At 53.8% G+C, this 17,450-nt stretch overlaps 6 protein-coding genes across 6 annotated transcripts; 3 read left to right on the top strand and 3 right to left on the bottom strand.

Annotated features, from left to right (window-relative positions):
* Positions 1-81: 81 nt before the first annotated feature.
* Positions 82-3,268, top strand: HD553DRAFT_317130 (putative Glutamyl-tRNA synthetase). The gene is made up of 11 exons (XM_046180720.1): positions 82-576; positions 642-714; positions 776-813; positions 885-932; positions 1,008-1,178; positions 1,244-1,570; positions 1,649-1,798; positions 1,892-2,337; positions 2,431-2,482; positions 2,577-2,888; positions 3,015-3,268. Exons 1-11 carry the CDS (start codon positions 283-285, stop codon positions 3,117-3,119), a joined length of 2,016 nt encoding a protein of 671 aa, XP_046034124.1. The 5' UTR covers positions 82-282; the 3' UTR covers positions 3,120-3,268.
* Positions 3,269-3,770: 502 nt separating this feature from the next.
* Positions 3,771-6,571, top strand: HD553DRAFT_344883 (uncharacterized protein; the record flags this gene model as incomplete). Its single annotated transcript, XM_046183042.1, has 5 exons — positions 3,771-4,500; positions 4,602-4,718; positions 4,803-6,184; positions 6,260-6,373; positions 6,440-6,571. The coding sequence occupies 5 exons, from the start codon at positions 3,771-3,773 to the stop codon at positions 6,569-6,571; spliced, it is 2,475 nt and encodes an 824-aa protein (XP_046034123.1).
* Positions 6,572-6,942: 371 nt separating this feature from the next.
* Positions 6,943-8,741, bottom strand: HD553DRAFT_344882 (uncharacterized protein; the record flags this gene model as incomplete). The annotated part of the gene is made up of 7 exons (XM_046183041.1): positions 6,943-7,120; positions 7,212-7,278; positions 7,378-7,546; positions 7,638-7,871; positions 7,987-8,259; positions 8,335-8,510; positions 8,594-8,741. The coding sequence occupies 7 exons, from the start codon at positions 8,739-8,741 to the stop codon at positions 6,943-6,945; spliced, it is 1,245 nt and encodes a 414-aa protein (XP_046034122.1).
* Positions 8,742-10,300: 1,559 nt separating this feature from the next.
* On the bottom strand, positions 10,301-12,561 carry HD553DRAFT_317127 (WD40-repeat-containing domain protein). The gene is made up of 5 exons (XM_046180719.1): positions 12,161-12,561; positions 11,562-12,085; positions 11,251-11,483; positions 11,009-11,150; positions 10,301-10,941 (listed from the first exon to the last, which is right to left on the bottom strand). The coding sequence occupies exons 1-5, from the start codon at positions 12,507-12,509 to the stop codon at positions 10,663-10,665; spliced, it is 1,527 nt and encodes a 508-aa protein (XP_046034121.1). The 5' UTR covers positions 12,510-12,561; the 3' UTR covers positions 10,301-10,662.
* A 268-nt stretch (positions 12,562-12,829) lies between these two features.
* On the top strand, positions 12,830-14,354 carry HD553DRAFT_344880 (putative mitochondrial protein required for respiration; the record flags this gene model as incomplete). The annotated part of the gene is made up of 4 exons (XM_046183040.1): positions 12,830-13,173; positions 13,256-13,896; positions 13,995-14,097; positions 14,243-14,354. 4 exons carry the CDS (start codon positions 12,830-12,832, stop codon positions 14,352-14,354), a joined length of 1,200 nt encoding a protein of 399 aa, XP_046034120.1.
* A 304-nt stretch (positions 14,355-14,658) lies between these two features.
* HD553DRAFT_115766 (uncharacterized protein) lies at positions 14,659-17,446 on the bottom strand. Its single transcript, XM_046176452.1, has 2 exons — positions 16,158-17,446; positions 14,659-16,093 (listed from the first exon to the last, which is right to left on the bottom strand). The coding sequence occupies exons 1-2, from the start codon at positions 17,405-17,407 to the stop codon at positions 14,920-14,922; spliced, it is 2,424 nt and encodes an 807-aa protein (XP_046034119.1). The 5' UTR covers positions 17,408-17,446; the 3' UTR covers positions 14,659-14,919.
* Positions 17,447-17,450: the final 4 nt, after the last annotated feature.

The following is a 17,450-nucleotide window of genomic DNA, read 5'->3' as shown; positions in this document are numbered from 1 at the left end:
TCTGTTGTACCGGTTCCTCTTCTTCTTTACGGGTTTCTCATATATCATCTTGTTCTGCTGTGCGCTGTGTTCGATGATGATGTTCGACCCACTTCTGTCTCCGACGGCGACGAATTTGCTTCCGGATCGATCGAGAGTTCGTCATATTTCAGAGAATGGGCAGCCTGGAGGCTGGAGGTACAGTTTACTGCTCTCCGCTGCCAGCATACCAGTGTGTTGCATGTCGCCATAGCGTCGCCGAGCCCTCGAAAGCTAGGCACTTCTTCGCTACAAGACCGAGTTATGGGATCCTGGTCACCCATAGTTGTTCGATCCGGCACAAGCTCTGTGCGACGGTCTGTAGCCCTCAAACGATGTTATCACCCACCTACTGGCGATTCGGGCAAGACACCAGTAGCGCTGCAGAACGCTGCTGACGAGGCCTTCCATCCACCGGAGGGCCAGGCCCGTCTTCGATTCGCACCTTCACCTACGGGGTATCTTCATCTCGGAGGTTTGCGGACTGCGCTGTTCAACCACTTGTTTGCTCGAAAGTGGAAAGGAAAGTGGATCTTGAGGATCGAGGATACAGATCGGGTGAGTATCATCTTGTGCTATCCATCTGCGGTTCTTGTTGAGTTTATTTGATATGATATATTCAGACTAGATTAGTGGATGATGCGATATCCTCAATGCAGCGGACTTTAGATTGGGCTGGTCTAGATTATGACGAAGGTAAGCTCTGGTTGTTCACCCAGTATAGATTTCTGCCTGATGCGTATTCCCGTGTCTAAAGGTCCGGGTCGAGGTGGAGATGTGGGGCCATATATTCAGGTGACTACTTGCTCTATGCTTGCCCGATGCGCCTGCCGAGAGCTAAAGAAGATAGTCATATTTGTCTATAGTCAGAAAGAAGAGACCTATACAACCAACATCTGAGCACCCTCCTAGACGTATGTGAAACCTTACAGCTTTCGAGATACCGATCGTCAGTCTCAAGCTCCGTTTCTTCTCAAACTTTCCCACAGAACGACAAGGCATACCATTGCTTCTGCTCGCCAGACGAGCTCTCCGAGATCCGAAAGGCCCAACAAGCCAAAAAGGCGACGGCGAGTTATGACGGAAGATGCAGGCATTTGACGGAAGAGGATGTCGCTCGACGGAAACGTGCTGGACACAAGTTCGTGGTCAGATTCAAGGTGGGCCGAGCCCTGGTTTGTGGCATAACGTTCTTATTAGAGCTGATTTCAGAAGTCCATGGTAGGATCCTGGAGACGATGCCGATTTGCCCCCTGACATGATCTTTGGGCCTTACCCGTCAACGTCCTCACCCGCTACATCCTCCTCGTCCTCCTCCTCCTCGAAGACCTGGTCCCGCCCTCAATCACCAACCTCGGCTCTCCTTGCACCGAGGAATTCCTCTGGCTTGATGACCCAAGCCAAAGGTTTCAGAGGTCCCGGTAGCTTTTCCAACCGGGACAAGGATCTGGATGATTTCATCTTGATGAAGGGGGATGGGTACCCGACGTATCATTTCGCCAACGTGATCGATGATACGACAATGGGGATCACACATGTCTTTCGTGGAGAGGTAGGTCGAAAGCTCTATTCTGCATACAGCCTGGTTTTTCTGGGCTAATATCGTATTCGACGTCTTGCATTCGCTCAGGAATGGTTGCCCTCGACCCCGAAACACTACCAGATCTATCGAGCGCTCGGCTGGAATGCGCCGCATTTCGCGCATCTTCCCTTGCTCGTCAACCCGGATGGTACCAAGCTCAGCAAACGGACAGGCGATGTCAGCGTGGAGGCCTACGAAGTAAGAGCTCTCCCTATGAACAAGCAAAGTCGTTCGCCAAAGTCACAGCTTGCTAACCATCTCTTTTCCTTCTTCCGCCTTTGGCCCGCACAGCAAAAAGGTTACGAACCTTCGGCGTTGATCAACTTTTTATCGCTCATCGGGTGGGACCACCACCACCCAACAACCTCAGCGACCCAACGACCTTTCTTCCCCATCGATCCCGCCTCACTCTCTTCCGCCGCCTCTCATGACTCTTCCTCTTCTTCTTCGTCTTTGACCTCGGGACTGGACATGACCTCCCTAGACCTCAGGAAAGATTACAACTCCTTCTCCGAGCTATACACGTTGGACATGCTCGTAGAGAGTTTCTCTCTAGAGCGGGTGGGGAGGACGAGAGGGAGCGTGTTTCTGGGTAAGTTGGATTGGCTGAACAAGATGCACCTGAAGAGGGTGGGGATGATGCACGAGGGAGGTGAAGTCAAGGAGGGGAAAGGAAGGGAGGGGTTGGTCAGAAGGGTCAAGGGAATGTTGAAGGGCAAGGACGTCTTTCAGGGATGGTGAGTCGAGTGGATCAGCGTGGTGTGGTGTGCTATGCAAGACCAGGGATTTGGGATGCTAAAAGGTGGATGGACGTCGTCGTGTCTGGATAGTGCTCGAATCGAGGATGACGAATTTGTAGGCAAAGTGCTGGATATCGAGCTGGTAAGCCCTGCCTGGCTCGGATATCGATCGGACGGAATTGAGTCGAGCGAGTTGAACCTGACCTTGTTCGTTGCCCTGGTAATTGAAATCACAGCCCCGAGCGACGGTCCTCTCCGATATTCCCTCTCTGTCCGTGTTCTTCTTCCTCCGCCCCAACCTGTCCAACCCAGAGACGCTGGGGATGTGGAAAGAATGGTCGGGATCGGGAGAGGTGCGGTATACCGAGATAGTCGGGTTGGTCAGGAAGAAGTTGGCTTCGTCGTCGTCATCGACCTCTTCGGAGAAAGACGTCGACACGGAGACGGAAGAGTGGATGGACGGGGTGATCGAGAGTGTGACGCAAGAGACGGGGATGAAGCGGAGTGGGGTTGTCAAGGTGCTCCGACATGCGTTGACGGGGAGAAAGGTGAGTCTCGCGCCGCTTGCCTTCGATTGGACTCGCGTTTCATCACAGGTTGAAATCGAATGCTGATTGTTCCTTGGGATGTTCATACACCGCGTCGACTTGATGGCGACGGTCTACGATCGATAGAAAGGACCAGCTATACCGAGCGTCATGGCTGTACTGGGCAGGGAAGAGTGTATAGGACGGTTGGAGGCTGTCGAGGCTTGGTTGGAGGTTGCGAGATCGTCGTGAGAGAGAGAGGATCGACGATGTACTCGTGATGTAGAACGTGTTTTGCTTCCGATCGACCTGGGCGATCAACAAAAGGGAGAAAGGGAGGGCATATTCCATCATTCTAATGTCCATACGTCCATGTATCCATGTCATCATCATCATCGCCGTCGCCGTCATCGTCGCATCTCTGGTCAGCACATATTTCTGAATCGACCTGGATCGACTCGAACGCAACGAGATCGATCAAGCACGAGAGTACACCACCGAGAGAGTTCCTCAGCGGTGGGTGTCGTCACGGCTTCCTCCCTTTGATCGCGGCGATCGACTCTCATCTCACCTCAAGGGGTAAGCTACGTGGAGCAGGGTGCTCGTCGACCACCGACCTGCCTTGCATACTGAAGCGTTCAATATGAATACCTTCAGGTAATCAAGAGCTTTTCGACAAGCCTCGGACTCTGATCGTCTTTGCCTTCTTGCTCTCGATCAAGTAGCCGGGCCTTCCAATCACTACGACACGACACCGCATCGTAACCAGGCAGAGCATCGTCATCCATCAACACCTGGTCATCGTTGTCATTCTACTCGACTTCGACTTGGATCCAGCTTTCCCATTTCCCTTTTCTTCCTCTCGATCGAATCACGTCCACACAAGCAACATCCTCATCATCAATGTCGCAAGCAAATCCCACCTCTTACCAATCCACCCGGACTCCTTCCCCTCAACCCCCATCCAACCAGAACCAGAATCAAGACTACGTTCCCAACGGTAGACCTACCTCGCAGATCCTTTCCAGTTCGAAAGTGAACCAATCACTCGGATTACCTCAACAACAGCCTAACACGGTAGGCACCACTTCCACGGCGAGGTTCTCGACGGGAGGTATTGGAATGGGGATGTTTGGGACTAGTCAGCCGGGAGTCACTTCGGGTCAGAGTCTGAGGAGTGATGGAGGCAACAACACCAACAATAATTCGAACGGGAGCGGAGCGGCATCGTACTCGAACGAACGGTCTTCGAACACGAACTCGAACGTCAACACGGCTAACCGGCATGTCAGCCTCGCTGCCGGTATGGGAGGTGGTTCAGGGAACGGTCAACAACTGCACCAACCCCAGCCTCAACAGCAACAGGGTAACGGCAACGTAGGCGACCGACTAGCCACCGCCCGAGCCGTCTCCCCTCGACTACCCGGTTCAGCCGGACCGGGATCCAACCAGTTCCCCGTCTACTCAGGAGCGGCGAACGGGTTGTTACAAGGTTCCTCGACTAATCAGGGGTTGGGAGGATTGGGACTAGGTGCGGCTCCCGGTGCTCGGCCTGGGGCGGGGGTCAGGCCTGCTTCGGAATACCTTGGCGGTGGGAACAAGGGTCAGAGGGGCAAGGAAGCCAGCCCGGAGAGTGAGTCCCGGTTCGAGGCGGATCACTTGCCCTCGTCGAAATATCGTATCGTGGAAAGGGTCTTGCGCTGACTCGTTTGTCCTTGCGGTCTGGTCGAATAGACGAGGCGATCGAGACTTGGTTTACCGACTTGCAGGCTTACGAGGCTCAATTGGACGCTTTGGCGTCTGCCAGTATGGATCAGAACTTTACGGACGAATTACAGGCCATCGAGAGTTGTGAGTCTGAATTCCTTGACAATTGAGTTGGAAGGCTCATGTTGAAGGTCTGTGCTGATTTTGTGTGGTTGTGCTGTTTTCTAGGGTTCCGAGTCTTGTCCGAGAACGAACGTACGGCGGCTCTCTACTCATTGCTGCAGCAATCCACGACGGCACAGGTCAGGTTCTTCCAAAAGGTCCTTTCCCAGATGTCGCAGTCGGATCCCGTCAGCGCGCTCTTGTCTCCCGCTATGGGCAGTAGCATGCAGAGCCAACAGGACGGATCTCGATTAGGCGCTACCCCCAACCTCGGCGGTATGCGTTCGCCCGGTCTGGGCAGTGGAGGTTTCCCAAGCTCGCCCTCGGTGAACCAGTTCCTCGCTCCCGATGCGGCCGTCTCGCAGGAAACGTTTGGATCGCCCTCGGCTCAATTGGCCGCCCAGAGGAACAGGATGAAACAGAACAGGATCTCGGCGCCGGGAACGCTGCAAGTGTCCGAGGCTGGGAGGTTCTTGGGTGGACAGTTGAACGATGTTATCGAGAGGGGCAGTAGTCCGGGAATGGACAGCAATGCGAGCAGAAGCCCAGCCATGGGAGCAGGCATGTTGGGTGCTGGGAACGATTCGAGGCCGAAGAGTACCGACTTTGCCGGACTAGCCAACGTACCTCCGGGTTCGAGGAGTCCTCGACCGAACAACAGTAACACTGGGAACAACGGGATCGTCGGACTCGGACTGCCGAACACTGGTTTGAGATCGCCCAAGTTTGACGACCAGTTCAGTCCTATGTTGCAGGGTAGCTGGGCGAGCATGATGAACACGCCCATGATGCCCATGTTTGCCGATAACAATGCCGCCAACATGAGCCAGGCCGACCTCGCGGCTGCGCTCGGAAACCTTGGGATCAACGGACTCGGCCAACAAGCCGGGAACATCGTCCTCGACGATGCTGCCAAGTTCAAGAGACGCCCTCAGAACGCCGTCGTGTATAACGATGATGGCGAGCCCATTCCTCAGCAGCAACATCAGACTCGCCTCGAATCACCTCGACCTGGTGCGGGCTTCCAGTCGGGCGGTGCTTGGAGATCGCCGATGGCCCAGCAAGGCGAATTCGGTGGCAATTCTGGTCTGCAGGGACTCGCTGGGCTTGGCCTCGCCGGTGGTATGGGAGGGATCGGGCTGGACGCCGGAAACTTGGCCGGTCTCGGAATGGGCATGGGTATGGGTATCGGGATGGGTATGGCCAACATCTCTCCCAACCCCATGCTCAATTCGACCGGGTTCGCCGGGTCTCAAGGTATGTGGAACTCGGGTAGCCGATCGAGAAGTCAGACCGAGCGACCGAGGAAGAGTCCAATGTTACGTCAAGGGGAAAAGCCGGGCGCTGGAGGTGGGGCGGGAGCTGGAGCGGGTGTCGCTGGAGAGAATGACGTCGATGAGAGGGTTCTCAAGGACGTTGCTTATTGGTTGAGGGTGTTGAGGTTGCATGTGAGTGGTTTGCGTGCCAGCAACGGGAAGACAACAGAGAAGGCTTGCTGATCAAGAATCTCGTCCCACATGCAGAAATACACTCCCAACTTCCAAGGTGAAAAGTGGCAGGATATCGTGTCGATGAACGATGCCAAGCTTCAGGACATGGGCGTTGCCGCTCTTGGTGCTCGACGCAAGTTGCTCAAGGTATGTATACTGTCGCCATTGCTGCCCTCGTGCTATCTTTGCTGATTTATTACGATTTCGCGGCAGGTATTTGCAAACGTGAGAACTCACTACAAGATCCCCCATCCGGAGGGATACCTGGAGGAGCTCGGGACGGATGACAAGGACAGCAAGGACAAGGACGGCGATGATGCCGAGCCTGGAGCCGACAAGGAGTGAAAGAAACACAAAGTCACATCACAATATTACGTATCGGACCAACAGGCTCTTGACGTTTAACGAGTATGGCGGCGCAAACTATCGGTCGCCAGAATATATCACGGAATCTATATGTCTCGGTTTCTTCTTCCCATTCCGTCTGTTTCGAGTGTTAATGACCGGCTCCAGGGGTTTCTTAGTCTCTTTCTGCTTTGCAAGTGTCGCGTTTCGTTGCCTTTCGTGATGAATCACGATTATATATGTACATGTCGAGTGCTCATGTCGTTTTGGTCTCCCTGGCGGTAATTATGGTATCCTGGTCATCGTGTTTCGTTACACAGCAGTACTGTAGGCAGTTCTCTCGTCTTGTCGCTGTCAATTGTAGGCTATCATCAGACCAAAATGGTAACACCAGCCAAGATCATCAAGCCGGTCGTGCTCAAGATGATTAGGTCAAGCTGGGCACGAGAGGACGAGGCCCTGTTCCTTTGCCTGGCCGTGGCGGTCGCTTCAGCAGGCACTGTCACCGTCGCTGCAGCAGCCGAGGCCGATTGAACAGCCGACGAGTAGCTGATCACATATCCAGCCATACGGAAGACGGAGCAAATCGGTCAAATTGAACACTACACGGTAATGTGAGAGGAATCCGACCTGGACTCACGCAGAAGCGGCGGCTTGACCGTTGTAATCCGGGTTGGCCATGAACTTATCAATCACATGGATCACCCCTGAACAACCCAAAGGTACCCAAAACAAGCGATATCGGTGCAATACCGTTAGCTCTCGCAGGTGATCCGCAAGAGAAATAGAGCTCGGAGCAGGCTTACCATTACTAGTAATCACATCCGTACGGAGGACGTTCGCAGTGACGTTGTTATCGCTAGACACGTACGTGCCGGTGTCGTTCTGGAAAAAGTTGATGGTCTCCCCCCGGGCGGTGATGAGTGATTTACTGGGGAGGAGGTCGGTGGAGTATTGGATCGAGCCATTAATAATCTAGATAGCATACGGATGTGGGACATAATATGATGTCAGCTTGAACGGAGCTCTATAGCAAAAGTTGAACATCGAGAGGGCCAGAACTGACGTGGTTGAACAGCATATTCCCCTGTAACCCTCTATCTTTCCCTACCAACGCCCCCAAGATCCCAGCAACATCCTCATCCACGGGCAAGAACGCCGTGATCCCCGAGGCGTCATTGAAAACATTTTGCGCATCCAGGAGGTTGATGAGAGATCGAGAGACTGTTAGGCCGACGGGCGTTGTGGAGATGAGAGGCTCGGAGAGGGTTGTTAGGAATGGGGATGGGAAGGGGATGATCTATGGCGACGGGACGTGATATTATGTCAAGAGAATTGTGGTGGGTAAGCTGGGCGTCGGGTATACGAGGGTGGACTAGAACGCCAGAAAGGAGACGACATCGAGCTGGACTCACCCGGTCCACCTTCTGGATCAACAGATTTTCCCAATCGACCCCCCTGTCAACCGTAGTCACGTTCCAAGTGTCGCCCCTGATCAACGCATTTCCCGCATCCCCGACATCTTTCTCGAGGACGAGCACCCGAGTGTCCCCGCCTGGTAAGAAACCGTACGTCTGGTCCAGTCTCGCATCGGGTGCGGCGGAGGTGTAGTTGTGATACAGAGTGTGGAGGATCGTATGAGATCGAGGTGGGGGAAGTTCGGAAAGGCGAGTCTTCCCGGTAGTGATCTATCACACAGTTCAGTCCATCCCACCCCCTCTGATTAGCCTGAGCCCTTTTCTTCCGCTGCGACGTCGACTCACATGATACTTGAGGACATCTTGTAGCCAATAAGCGTTCTCCTTCCGGATATTCGAAGAGTCCAGGCCGTACCCTTTGAACGCCTGATCGGTCGGAGCAAAGATCGTGTACTCTTCGTCCGAGTAGAAGGAGGAGAGGAAGGCTTGCCCTTCTTCTGTCGATTCGATTCTCTCGATGGCTGGGTGGTCGAGACAATTCAACCTGGTCAGCCGAGCCGTGCTTGGGTTCAGCAGGGACGGGTGTGTACAGGTCGAGACTCACCAGAACCTAGGGTGATCAGCCTCTCATCGAACAGCTTGGCTTTCAATCGGGTGAGATACTGGGGTTCTTCGACCTGAGGTAAGCCTCGGACGGGGTGCCAGGCCAGAAAACAGGCGACGATAACAAGGAAGATGGGCCGCATCCACATGTTTAGGCCGGTCAGCTATGATGTATGTCCCCAGACTTGGATGAAATCGTTATCGTCGATGATGTCGACAACTGTGCAACTGTTGCGTATCATCATCATCAACATCGTCATCGAATCTCGTCTGTTTGTGAGTCCTTAGACCCGATCTTCTCCTTTGTTCGCGGATTATTTTTTCGGATGAAAAAATAAGATGAAACACCCGAAAAAATGATTCCGCAGCAAAAGAAGGAGGGCGGGACGTCACACGAAACGAACCCGGGCACCGATGCAGCAACAGATCAAGAACTTGTACAGAATGGAAGAACGATTCAGTCATGAAGTCATGACCATGTACAAGAAATCACAATGATGACCTCTGGCAGGGGAGGAAGCCGTGGGATAGCACGCGCGAATCTAACGACTTCTCAGCAAGAGTACGCGGAGCCCGGAAAGGCAGTCGTATACGGGCTTTGTTGGGTGTCAGTGAGATTTCGGATAAAAGGGTATAGAAGGAATGATCAGCTCGTGAACCAGAACTCAGAGCCTGTCTAACTCACCTTGAAGAGCTGGCCAGCGAAGCTTGCCGCATCTCCTTCTCCAGCTCTCGATTATGAACCTGCTTGCACCCATCATGGTAATGGATGAGATGATAACTTGGTCTGACAACAGATACGGACGTGGAGTTTGAGGTCTGATTATACCATATTAGTTTCGAACCATCGCTTAAATAAGTTCTAGCACTGCGACTTACGCCAATTGAGGTGACGCAGCTGTCATGAGGAAATCCTGTGGAAATGTCCAGAGGCAAGTTGGAAACCGAGCCCAAACAAGTCGCCGTGCAGTCACGAGTACTCTCCGTTTGATCAATCATGCTGAGGTTCTTCTGCATCCACATCTGCTCTTGCTTGTCTCCCTCCCACCATTCTTCCCGAGGTCCATTCTCTGACCAAAACCTGGCCCGGAAGCGGTAACTGCCTGGCCCGTCCACCATCTGACCAAGGTCCTCATTCAATGCATCTTCTTTCCAAACCGCTTGGAACCTCTCAGATTTGAACAGTTGGCTTTCCAAGATGCAGTCGATTGCTTCCAGACCCCGTGCAGATTGCAGTCCTGCAACATCATCAAAAGACGGCCAGGCATTTCGGGTCACCTTTCGTCTACCGGCTCTTCGTCTATCGGGACGGCTTTCGGTCCTGAGGAACCGTTCGTAACGGAGGACCCATTCGTGTCGGATCATGTAGTATCGAATGGGGTAGACCGCTCTCCCAGTCTGTGGATCATCTATAGATGTAGAGTACAGAACCAGAACATCTCCGTTGTTCCTCAGCCTGAACATCGTGCTCCGCTTGTGACGGGGTTCACGATACCGTGAGACATTGCGGCGTTGCCGATGCCGCGAGGCGTCCCGTCTAGTATGATGCATGACTGATGTTTGTTTGACTGTCGCCGTTCAGTCCTGGGCGATAAAGCAGCCTCTCTAGCGTCGACGCAAGTACGCCCATATATATATACATGTAACACAATTGCTGAGAATCAAGAATGTAAGCCATCCGCATGAAAGGAGCGGATCACCTGGAGGTTCTCGCTCGCGATCACGGGAGCAGGGCGACCATCATTGCGATACCAGATCATGTGATCTTGTACCGCGTCCGCAAAAACAGGCGGCACGATAGTCTGACATACCGCGAAAAGTCATGCCCTCCACAGGTCCATAGTCTACCCATGTCCTCTTCGTCGAGCGCGAACGGGACATGCTAAACTGAATGGAAGAATCACAAGACGCCCCAGTCAATTTTGTGCGTCTGCCCAGCTAGATGATCCGAAGCGATATGGTGTCTTTGAAGTCGTAGTCACAAACTGCAGTAAGCCGGTCAACAAAGTTTGTTGCAGCGCATTGTCATTACCATATGTTGAGGTAAACCCTTGACATTGGGACAACAGATCAGAACGCGGCCCTCCTTCTTTTCCCATCAGACGCGCCTAGTACATCGCTCGCCTCCCTCTTCCCGCTTCTTCTTCGACCGAATACGACCTCCTCGTCGCTCTCCTCTTCGTCCTCTTCATCTTGGTCGACGTCCATCTCGTCGTCCGAATCGGCATCTTCCCTCCCATCGCCTGGATCCTCATCATGCCCCCGGTCACCCGTCCGGATCTCGGACAGAGGCGGGAGCGACCAGCCGGCGAGGATACCGTCCTCTGAGCCAGTGTAGAGCACTTGAGACTGGGTGATTAGAGGAATTGAATCAATCTCTGTGACCTGTCGCACGGTGATAAAATCTGTGGCTTACCCTGACATCGTGCCACATGCACCTGACGACGTCCCGATGGCCCTCTCCCTTGCCTTCCGGGGGCGTACGGAGGAACAACGACGGTTGATAGTCACCTAGACCTTCTTTTGCGGCTCGATGATGCATGAGGACGATGTCTCCTCTACAATAGGCAAACAGCGATATGGATCGCTCTCGCATCAGCTTTCCGCCAACTTTACAGCACAAGAGAGGTATTCCGGACGGGACCTGAAACGACTCACTCGTTGCTCCCCACGGCGGCGATAGCTTCCCCAGACCCGGCGTTCACACCCAGGGTGCTCATGACGTCGATCAGATAATCGACCCTGACTTTGCCAGAACGTTTACGTTCTTGTTCTTCCTCGGCCGTCTCGAGGTCTTGGGAGACGATGTGCGACCGGCTGGAGGATTGAGGCGTTTGTGAGAGTGTGAGGTGTTTAAATGTCTGGGTCGGATGGAGGTTGGAGTTTTGGAGCTATGTAGTATTAGGGTAGTGAGAGGATGAGCTTTCGAGGCCAAAGGATGCGTTCCTGATAAAGTCCCTGATACTCACCTCGATATCGCCCGTCTCCCCTCTGCCCATCTCCCAAGTCCCCACACTATCCATATCGCTCCTCCCCCAGACTTTCAACCCTTGCCTCTTTCCTCCATTCTTCCTCTTCTTCTTCTTGTCCGGCTCGTCCACAGCGGCCCTGTACCACCCAGCCTTGGCGACCGACCCGTCCAATCCTTCGGCCCCGTAAAACGCTTCCTCCTCGTCAGCCTCTTTAGGGTTCGTCAACGCGACCAATCCGTCCGTGCTCCCGCTCAACAACAGCAACCCGGGCGTAGGGTTCTCAGAGCTCGACGTCGCTGGCAAGGCGGGGGCGTACGAGGAAGAAGGTGGGAGAAAGGTGAGCGAGGTGATGTCGTCGCTATGGGTCGTGCTATGCGTGTACAGCGGATTGGAGGGAGATCTGGTGTCGTAGAATATCAGATGAGATTCGGAGGAGACGAGTTCCGTTCCCGTCACAAGGAGGTTGGACGGTTCGTTGACTGCTAGGGAGAGCAAGGGAAGTCCTCGACCTCGGATGTTCGCTGCGACGGGAAGAGATCCAGATGAGCGACTGCTCCTTTCACTCAAGCGGGTATACAAGCCACTCGGTTACTCACCTTTGATGGTCTGACCTGGTCGTCTGGATCTCTCGTCCCACCTGACGACATTAGCATCTACCCCCGCACTCCAGATATTTCCCTCGTTGGCAAACCCGCCTTGCACGATCTCGTCCGTGCTCGCGCTCGTGCTCGTGATCACACAGCTGATGTCCTTGGAATGACCTCCCTTGAGCTTGTCGACGAGTTGAAAGGTCTGAGCGTCGACGATGGTGATCTCTGGGGAAGGATGGGAGAGCAAGAGGTGGGAAGAGGTCGAGGTGAGGTGAGGGGTCAGGGACAGGATGTAGGGTCGGGATGGGAGGGCCGTCACCGCCGTCGGATAGAGGGTCGCAGGCGGGCTCGGCATGTCGTCGAATTCTTTGCACTTGATGCCTTGCCTTGTCGATGTAGAATCTATAGAGTCGAGCAATTGTTGTCACGCATAACACCATGATGATCTACTCGCATCCTCAACTTTTGCGACTCCCTCCTGTCCTAAGTCACTCGCTCTCGACCCGCGTGACCGGCCCTCGGCAAAATCATTGGACTCGACTTGACTTTGGTCGATCCCTCCTCCGATCGATAGACCTCTCGAGCCTCAACCATCATCATCTCTTGCTGGATACGATCGAATCAAGTAGCATAGACATTCGAGGTCTGAGATTGCCTCTCGACGATAACTAAACCATGGCATCACTCCGTTCCCGTACATCGCCATGGCGACAGACGTTCGATCGTCTCACCGCCACGGCCGCACCTGTCCGACCGGCTACCCGCTCGTTCGCACCTCGATCCCGGACCATGTCGACCTTTCCCTCATCATCATCCGGCTCGTCCTCGTCTGGTTCCAGCTCAGGGTCAAGATCGGGCTTCCGTTTGACGCCTACGACAGCGGTCCTGTGCTGTGTTCCGATCTTGACGGCTTACCTGGGGGTCTGGCAGGTTCAGCGACTCAAGTGGAAGTTGGGCTTGATCGCCGATGTCGACAGGAATTTGAGCAAGGATCCGATGGTCTTGCCCAACGAGATCAAGTGAGTCCCGGACCGCAAGAATCTCGAATCACTCAAAATTCCTCGAGAATCTGATCACTGTCCTCGTCCTCGTCCTCGACAGTCCTGAAGCCTTGTCGGATTATGCGTTCCGAAGAGTCATCCTACACGGCCACTTTGCACAACCGATCATGCTCGTCGGACCTCGAGTGTACGAAGGTGCAGGCGGATACCATCTCATCCAGCCCTTCATCCGTACCCCGGTCGATAGCAATACCTCGGGGTCCGCTCCTACCTTGAAGAACAAGAAGAAGAAGGAGTCGTCATTTAGCTTTTGGAGAAAAGATGACGAGGCAGAAGAAGCCGCAGCGCTCCTATCCGAATCAAACAGACTCGACGCAAGGTCCACAGACGGTTCAGTGGATGACGGATCCATGACCCCGATCCTCGTCAACAGGGGCTTCATCTCTACCGCCCGCGCACAGGAATACCGTCTCAACCCGTCCCTCGTCCCCCTCTTCTCCCCCTCGGTCCAAACCTCTTCAGAGACGGTACCCACCATCTCCAACGAGACCAAGAGCCTTTACATCCAAACCCTCTTGCGTCCGCCTTCGGAGATCAAGGCTGGGGCTAAACCGGCTTTCACACCAGACAACAACAAGGAGAACAACGAGTGGTTTTACATCGATCTGGAAGCGATGAAAGAGTGGGTAGAGGGCAAGGGGGTGAACAAGGTCCAGGGGGTCTTGGTCGACGAGATTTACGGTACGTATGAGGTGGCCAGGTCAAAATCATAGTATTTCGCCTTTTCAATCAGCTGAACGTGTGGCATTTTTTCCTGCATGCTCGATGATCGACTGTAGAGGGAGAAACTCCGGCTTCCCAGTTGATTCAACAGGGAATTCCCGTCGGTCGACCGTTGGCTGTGGAATTGCGGAACCAACACGCGATGTACGCCGGGACTTGGTGAGTTCGTCTGCACACATCCTCCCCGTTCAAACCCTCATCACCTTCATCTCTCGCCATGTATCGCCTAATCACCTTCTATGAATCTCGGATTTGGCCCGCTTACCTGTTATATCGCTTCATGTCGTCTCTGGTCTGGACATAGGTTCTCACTGTCCTTCTTTACGTCCATCATGCTAGCCAGGTTGTTTTGGACCAAGGGCAAGGTCAAGGGACAAGGGGTGGGGAGACCGGCGGTGGGCGTCCGGAGGACGTGATTCCTTGCTTCTGCTCGAATACTGCGGACGGAGGGCGACGTCATGACATCATCTATGAATAGCGGGACGGTCGAATGGCGGGGAAAGATGCGAGGAAGGTGCCAGTTTCCAATTGGCTGTATCAATCCGGAGGATGCTGCTTGCTCACAGAGTGTAAGAGGACGTGGAGTGCATCACTCCCTTGTACCAGACTGCCGAGATCAAATTGCGATAGCAAAGCAAAAAAAAAAGTGAGAGAATCTTTGGGCTGGTCGCACGCATAGTCAGACGATAAGATCAAAGAAGACGGATGACATCGTAAACTGGCTGCTCTTTTGAGTCAAAGAAGAACATAGGGGAAAGACGTAATGAATCTAATCGGACGGCGTAAATAACTTGGATGTCGTGAAAGAAGTTCTTGTTGCTGGTGTCGTGTGTGCGTCGTTGTATGGTACCAGTCGTATATATGAGCGTATGTGGGGAAAATTTGTTCTTCTTGTTTTCGTGAATTTGACCAGTCTCTTCTCGATTGTGGATCCAGTAGCGGCGGTTTCGGAGCCTTCTCGTCGATGCGACTAGTGATTGTTTAACATCTCGGTTCAGCTCGAGCGGGCTGAGCGTCATCGGCACGCGGCCCAGACTCGGTGGGATTGTTTCTTCCTGGGTCGATGCGAACTTCGTTCAACGCAGCCGGACCCTCGCTGTGTACCCAGCGATCGGTATCCGAGAGCAGCTCGGGCTGGCTTTTGGCGCAATGGCCCGGACCGATGTCAACGGGTCGACCCTGACGCTCGGAAGTCGCCACAGCGCGATCCATCTCCAACCGCGAAGCCCTTTTGCTGGCTTTACCTGGACGAAGAAGTTTGCTGCGTCCCCGCCATTGCCTTTTCTGTCGCAGCGTGCCCCTTCGTTTGTGCTGCCCAATCGAAGCCTCTTTGCTAAGCGTGGAATTTTCGGATTCGCCGGCCGACGTGCACCATTCCCCTTTCCGACCGGTGGCAAGTCCGGGGTTTTGTGGGTCGTCAAACGGTGGAAGGGTTTCGCTGACCCATCCGATCACGGATTCATTGGGTGGGATTTCGTCTTCAATCTCGCTGTAGCAAGCGGGTGCATCATCTCCAGGATGTCCAACGCTGGAATACTCGAATTTCTTTTCCAGAAGGGTATGTGGGGAGCCATTGTACACGGGGATGTACTGTCTCACATCAGGCATACCAGCTTCGTGCCGCTGGGTGTTGGGTGGTTCACCACCCATGTCGGCATCGCCTGGATTCGCATCTGCGTCCTTGCTCTGCTCCTGATCCCTTTGCCCTCCGTTGCTCTGGTCTTCTTTCTGTTTTTTACTCGAGGAACCACCAGGCCCGTCCTCGTCCAATTTCCTTTTCTTACCCCGCTGGCCGTCAGTAGCTGGATTGAGATCCTGGCCTGAATCCCCGTCATCTGCTACATCGACATTGAAAACCTTCTCCAGAGTAACGTTGGAAATAGTGATTGCAGCCGTTCCGACGTACGGGTTAGGCTTGACGCTAGGAAACGTGTCCTTCGGTACACTTTGAGTCTGCAAGGACCATAAGACCTTCTCTCCGATCTGGTTTATGAAGTCGAACAGGTGTTTTCTGTCCGACTCATCGCGGAGACAGCAGATATCGAGAAAGGGGGCGATTCGAATGTACTCGTCGTAGGAGATCGGAGCCTGTGGGAGGTCGTCGGCGTCCGGAAAGAATGCCGTGATTTCGTTGAAGCCTGACATGACGAAGAGGCTGTTTTTGCAAGACATCAACCCTCCGGACAGGTCGTCAAACTGATCAACGAAGCGCAACTCACACGAAATTCCCACTTCCCTGAAACAGAAGTTGATGAGTGCACCCATCCAAGCTGTACGATTTTCGCAATTGCGACAGAGCTTGGTGATGATTTTTCCTGGTTTCACTAGGCGATTTTGATATGGGCTTGACCTCGGCAGACAGAGCGATGCGGGGACCTATCTGTACCGTGTCTTTCTTTCGGAGAACGCGTATGTTGTAGAAGAGAACAAAATCGGAAATGCAGTGGTTGCTATTGGAAGACGGACCAGGCGAGACGGACGTGCCCTTCTTCTGAGGGCCTGTCGCCACGCCCGAAGCTTTGACATCTCCAGCAATCGAAGGACGTTGAGACGACTTGATGCTTCCTGCTCTGCTTTGGACGCGGGGCCCTTGGTCGGCTGACCTTCCTTTCCCAGATAAGAATTGCCCATAGTCATCCGGCACGTGCATCGCCAGTCTTGTGCGGCGAACCGCGGTCATCTCGAAGTTAATTTCCGACCCGAATCGCAAGATCTTCTTCCCCTCGCCTGGAACATCGATGAGCTCGTCGATCACCTGTTCGAAGTATAGGCGGAGTTGATTCTCGTCGGTGGAACAGACGTCGTGGCTGCAGTTCTCCATGACTTGCAGTTCGAGCGAGCTGAGGTAGCTCGCGAAGCGAGCCTCGCGAGATGAGGCAGAAAGGGTAACCGCTCTCGACGTGGTCTGATCTGGGTGCTTCGCTTCTGTGTTCGAAGCTGCCTGATCCGTGCGCTTTCCTTTCAATGAAGTGGATTGGTCTTGTAAGACGTCTGCCACAGCGTTTCCTTCCGCAACAGGCACCGCGTTGATCTGGGTGGAGCGGGCTTTGTGCTCTTCCTCGCTGATATGCCAGTAAGGGCGGGTGTCTGCATCTCCACCTATGTATCGAAGAGGAAGATGGATTTCCCTGGAGTAGATCACACCCTTGTGAGTGTGTTGTACGATCTTGTATCTACCAGGAGGAAGAGTCTTGTCGACGAAATAGGTGTAGCCACCGGTGTGCAGTTGACCTTTATTCTGATCGGCTCGGTCTATCTCAACGATATCATCCGTAGTAGCGGCAATCGTTTGAAAGACAGGATGGATCGCAGGGAGACCTTGTGGGGCCGCGGACGGCTCAGGCGACGTCGAGACCACCTCGACCTGATCATTGCCGGCGACATCGTCTTCGACGTGCGCCATGTTGTTCGAGGTAAGATGGCTCGCAGGTGCCTCCTGTTGGGCAAGCCCAGCGGATTCCGAGGACATGCTTGTGTACTGGATTGATCTGAGGAGGTGGCGAAATCGAGAG

Source organism: Filobasidium floriforme (assembly GCF_021052385.1).
Source record: "Filobasidium floriforme strain CBS 6241 chromosome Unknown HD553scaffold_21, whole genome shotgun sequence".
In the NCBI taxonomy this organism is placed as follows: domain Eukaryota; kingdom Fungi; phylum Basidiomycota; class Tremellomycetes; order Filobasidiales; family Filobasidiaceae; genus Filobasidium; species Filobasidium floriforme.
The sequence above is the reverse complement of the archived record's forward strand: the minus strand, read 5'-3'. Positions and strand labels throughout refer to the sequence as shown.